Source organism: Mya arenaria, chromosome 7 (assembly GCF_026914265.1).
Source record: "Mya arenaria isolate MELC-2E11 chromosome 7, ASM2691426v1".
NCBI lineage: Eukaryota > Metazoa > Mollusca > Bivalvia > Myida > Myidae > Mya > Mya arenaria.
In genome coordinates this window covers 62,478,461-62,484,462 of record NC_069128.1, presented here as the reverse complement: position 1 = coordinate 62,484,462, position 6,002 = coordinate 62,478,461, and the positions used below count along the sequence as shown (strand labels likewise).

Here is a 6,002-nt window from a genome sequence, read left to right as displayed (position 1 = left end):
ACGAATTTTATGATACATCTGATAGAAAACACTAAAACAATGAGTATAGAACATTATCCGCGGTATGATTTTATCATTAAAGAGCAATTGACCTAATCATCGATGCTCCCATAAAGATATGTTACATAAACTGAATATCCATTTACAAAAAAAAGCAAGCATTGTTAAACACAGTCACATAATGTTTACAATGTGCATAGTAACCAAATGACCGCGTTGACCTAACGCATAAGTTGCCTATTACAACTAATGCATTCAATTATAAGTTGTGCTATAATGTTTAAAATGCGCGTTGTTACCATAATGATCTAAACTATATTGACCGCGTTGACCTAACAGACCAAATAAGTGCCTATTCTAAAATATGCAATTAATCATATGCTGTTGGATAATGTTTGAAATGCGCGTAGTTTTCATAATGACAGCGTTGACCTAACCGGCCATATAGTTGCCTATTCCAAAACATGCATTTAATCATATGGTGTTGAATAAGGTTTGAAATGCGCGTAGTTACTATAATGACAGCGTTGGCATATCAGGCCAAATTTTGCCTACTTTTTATATTCATTAAAACATACGGTAAGTTATAATGACCGCGTTGCCCATAAAGACTTAAACTTGCATATTCTTATGCACGCTCACTAAAGACAATCTCCCCCATTTATTGGTTGGGCAAAGAAAATGAGCTGTCGAGACTTCCGTGGTGTACCTGTGCCTTGTGTTTACTTGTATATACGTACGTGAGTATGACTTATATTTCATCTTATTTTATCACTAGATGGACATATTTCGATAATCGGAGAATATGTTACCGTGTTAGTACACTTTTACTGAGCCTAGAGTTCGTTTCATTATTATGCGAACTGTAGTGCCAGGAGCTTTTTCCCGATTTGGACATGTGCATATTTTGAGATTTGCTAGCATTTTAACTACACTTTAGCGCATAGACACACCGTAAGAAGATTCTGGCGCATGCAAATAGAACAGTTATGTATATTACTTACGCCGATACACATCAAAACATACAAACTCTTTAAAACGGAAGTTTGCATATATTTATAAAAGTGGTGCCGTTGTTGTTCTTGCGATGGTGCTGTGGAATAACGTTTTGCCATGTGGATCGGAATTTGCGTTAAAAGTTGATATGATGAAAGTCTTTGGGAAGTGACTACCAAAGTATGAGGACGGGTCGCCCTTAAGACCGGTGTCCATACATTCTAGGTCACGGTCACAGCAACCTTCTTGACTTAATATGGTTCGTCGGCCTCTGCCGTTTTGTCCGGTCCATATATTTTTCATTCATGGTCGGATTTTAAAATTATTATCAGAAGTGATCACCATAGTATGAAGTGTTGCGCGCATGACCCATGTCACTGCAAGGTCACAGCAACCTTCTGAGCTTAGTATGTTTTGCAATAAAAGCCTTACTGGTGATAGTTTGTATCACATTACAATGTTATATAACAATGTCAATATTTTCCAATCATTCTCATGTCTCTTCATTATTGAAACTTCTGTGGCACTTTTACCTTCCGTTAAACACAACCACTTGTTTTCTTTAATTGTTCTATCCGTGTAATATTTTCTGGAACTTGTATTCCGACATTACCGACGCTTGGGTGTGCAAGGGTAAAAATTACATTCTGTGATAGCTCTAGTTTTAATAGATTCTTTTCGCGTACATGAATGTTCGGCTAAGAATTGGACATGTCCATTTTGTATTTAAAGATCACTCTAAGATGTAAAACTATTGAAAGTTATTCCATTTGTATATACATGTATAGTTTAAAATCATGTGAGGAATATTTGGGGTATTTAACATTTGATTAAAGTGAACTGGGAAGGGATCACTTTTTCGCTCGTACAAATTAGTCGACCACCCCGTAAAGCCCTCATTTGGCGTGTCAACTATGATGGTTTTTCATAACTATTATAGTTTGTTTTCAAATGAAGCTTTTACAATAGGCAAACTTATACTTACTTCACTGAAAATACCACATAGTATTTAACTTCTTTCATATTTCTATCATTGACAGTGTGTGTATATACCACATGATAAATTGCGTCATAAATGCTCCGTCGGAAGGCTATATTTCCTTCAAATGTAGACTTTAAACAAAGATGACTAGCTCTTCACCGTATTAAATGAAACGCATTATGAAATAGCGCAGTCTACGCCGCTTACAGAGCCCCGCTTTCGATCTTTTACCAGAGTTTGATTGAGAGTTTAGTTTCTCAAAACCAACAAATCCTTTCACAAAACCGCCATCTGATGGAGCACTGTCAAAACATAATATTGGAAATAGGTTTGTCGAAGTGTTTGAGAAAACTAATCACCTTATCAAACTCCGGTAAGAAAACAAATACGGGGCTCTTATCGCGACATAGACTGCCATTTGGTTCATTTAAAATTGTGAATAAAAATAAAAATTATCTTTGTTTTAAGTCATCATTCGAAGCAATTGCCTCTCCGACGAAGCATTTATGACGCAATTTATCACGTAGTATACACACACTGTACATAATAGAAATATGAAAGAAGTTGAATTTTATCTTGTCAGTCGGGAACGTTTTTTGAAATTTGGTTTTAAATAAATTCAATTGTCTAAAGCGAATTATTGTGAGAAATTGTCAGTGTACCTCGAGTTATCCGAGTACATATATTTAACAAAAACCTTTTTATAAAAATCTTAACAGACTAGTTTACCGTCACTATCATCGGAGTAATCGTTTTAGGGTCAGTGTTACAATGATAACTTATGTAACCATAAGATAACTAAACTGAATATATACTTACCAGGGTAGTAAATGTAATGTCAACTAATATACAATGTAGTCATTTTTATCATATTCATAAACTTAAAGGCTGGTGTATCCGAGGGGATTGTGTGATTTTCTGATTTCTCTTTTGAACAAATGGAATAGCATAGTCCTAGAGCTTCATGCTGTGTATAAAATTTTGACATGTATTAAATTTCAAAAAAGAATATCCTTGTAAAATCTCTAACAGGGCATTACTATGGAGGTACCAGGCAAGCAGCGTACATATGACACAAAAACCCTTGACGCGACGTGCCAGCCTTGCTCCCGCGATGGGGAAACCCTCCCAGCCGATGTCTACTGTAGTGTCTGCAAAGAGTTCCTGTGCTCTACATGTAGAAATGAACATATGCAGTTCAAGGCTACCAAAGGGCATGCACTTCTTCATGCTACAGATTTGCCAACACAAGATGAGAGCACAGAATGTTGTGATATCCATCGTGGAGAATTAATCAAGTACTTCTGTCTGAACCACCAGTCTCTTAACTGTGGACATTGTTCAGTTCTTGATCATAAAGCTTGTGATCAGCAAATCATCTCCGATGTAGCTAAAGAGTTTAAAGAAGACCAAGAATACATGGATATTACTGGAGCTTTTGCCGAACTACTTAAGAAAATCGATGCATGTTCCTCAGATGTAGAAAGCAGCTTTGATATTGTTCGAACACTTTGCGAAAAAGAGACTTCTGAGGTTGGACAATACCGTGACACACTGAACAAATACATTGAAGAAAGAGACAACTCCCTCCGAAAAGTTATAGAGCAGATGAAAAGTAATGATGAAACATTGCTTGACACTTTGAGACAAAGATGTGTCAACTTAAAGTCCAAAGCTGAAGAAAGCATTGGAAAACTGAAGGCCAAAGAGATCAATGCAATCCGATTGTTTATTGAGGTCAAAAGAACGAAGAAAATATTTCAGGGTCTTCGATCAGCTCTTGCTGCAATCCGTAAGGAGAAGACTATTCACCAGTATCAGTTTAAAAAGGACCATGCCACGGAGGGTGTGCTGGCTTCCAAGACTGGCCTGGGTACTGTAGAAAACATACAGGACAAGAAGAAAACAGGTAAACACATGCATCATCTTACTTTCTCGTGTATTTTGCAAATGTTTTAGTAATTGTATCTGCACACAACCCAAAGTATCGAAATCATATACGAGCGCTTCAACGCAAGTGTTTTATTCCAATAACGAGGGAACTGGGCGGAGCAACTGTCTTTTTATGTTGTTAAAGGAAACATTCATACCTAGTTTGTGGTTTAATTGAATTACGTTGTAAATTATCAGCACGATGGTAATCGTTTAAACTCTGCCTGATTGTTTCCGTTTCAATACTGGGTTTAAACTGCACTCTCACAGATTGACCGTTTTGACAAGTTTTTTTTTTATTTCTGGAAATGTACCAATGTATGCGTAAATTTTCAGAAACCAGTGATAAAAGGCTGCTGACAAAATTTCAGATCGCAGCTTTCATATGTGCGTTCATAAATGCATTAAGAAACAATATGATTTTTTTAGCAATTTTCCAACAAAAACATGGCAGTTTTCAAAATAATTGGGATATGTTCTATTGTGAGTTTTCTTATATGGCAGAAACGAAGGCAATGAAGTCAAAATCAGCTGATTATGAGACCCAATCATAAAAAGTGCAAGAACGTTTGTCAAGTAAAAACATGCCTTCAGCAATGTTTTCAGCAAGGTCACCTGATAATTATCATTGTTTGAATATGAAACACATGTCTTGACGGATAACATATAGTCTATTTACTTACCAATATGCTTAGTTCCTACTGTATGCTGAGATATTTAGTTTACTACGTCCACACATGCATATTTTTATTTATATAATCACTTAACATAACGAAGCACTTATGAACTTATGAAAAAAATATTCTTCTTCTTCTTCTTCTTCTTCTTCTTCTTCTTCTTCTTCTTCTTCTTCTTCTTCTTCTTATTATTATTATTATTATTATTATTATTATTATTATTGACGTACTGTGTCATATTACAGAAAGTCTGGGCAGTGCTGACCTAACCAGAATGCAGTTCGCGGAAACTTCTCCAATACCGGTGAATTCTAAAGATGATAAAACGCACTGCTTCCTGACCAACATGCTCCTCCTTCCTAGAGACAGGCTATTATTGACTGACTTTGAAAACGCCACAGTGAAGCTAGTTGATTTGAAGACCAGCAGGCTGTTGGCACGGGTCAAACTGCAAAGTCGGCCGTTCTCAATGTGTCTCATTAACGAGACCATGGTAGCTGTTAGTTTCCCCGAGGTACGTGGTATTCAGTTTTTGGAAATAAAGGAGCAGATTCTACTGGGAGACATGTTAAAGGTGGTCGATAAATATTATGGCATCGCGTATTATGATGAAAGGTTGGTCGTGTCTCATTACAGTGAAAAACTGGCTTTAACTGACATGAAAGGGAAGGTGGTCAAAGAGAAGAACAACAAAGAAAATAAACAGCAGCCGTTTGCTTATCCGTGGTATTTGACAGTCGTAAGGGGACACCAGGGAGCAGTTATTTACGTATCTGACTTGGGCACGAGTACCATCACCAAGTTGGACATGGATCTGAACATCCTTCAGACATTCAAAGACTTTGCGTTGCTTAGAGGACCAAAGGCCATCGCAACAGTGGAAAACCAGCTGCTTATTTGTGGCAGTCGTAGTAACAGCATCATATGTCTAGACATGTCTAGTGGCGAGATTACCAACCTTTCATTAAAGGCAAAAGAAGGGATAATTAGCCCACAGAGTGTCTGCTACAGTCAACAGCTTGGCAAGTTATATGTTGCTTGCCAGTGCGAAGTCGACATAAATAAATTAGTAAATGTTTTTGTCGCTACACAAAGGCATTAACATGCCAAATATTATATATTATCAGAAGCCATTTTTATTTCACATTTTGTAGCAAAGGACAAACGCATCGTTTAAAATAATTGAACATTTGCTTTTGTTTTGTGATTAAACATTTTTTAACAAAATTTGAAATAAGACGAACGCTACAAAGAACAGTATGTTTTTTCTTTCTTTTGTAAGTGATTTAAGAATTCAGTGAGTATATACTATATGCTTGTTTAAATTCAAATTTGATATGAATTTATGTTATTTATGAATAGTCGTCATCATAAGTGTCAAATGATAGTTGTTTCTGTTAATTTACAATAGCTAT

At 36.3% G+C, this 6,002-nt stretch overlaps 1 protein-coding gene across 1 annotated transcript; it reads left to right on the top strand.

The window, feature by feature from the left end:
- The first annotated feature begins 3,019 nt into the window (after positions 1-3,019).
- On the top strand, positions 3,020-5,689 carry LOC128241323 (uncharacterized). The gene is made up of 2 exons (XM_052958254.1): positions 3,020-3,887; positions 4,833-5,689. Exons 1-2 carry the CDS (start codon positions 3,020-3,022, stop codon positions 5,687-5,689), a joined length of 1,725 nt encoding a protein of 574 aa, XP_052814214.1.
- The last annotated feature ends 313 nt before the right edge of the window (positions 5,690-6,002 follow it).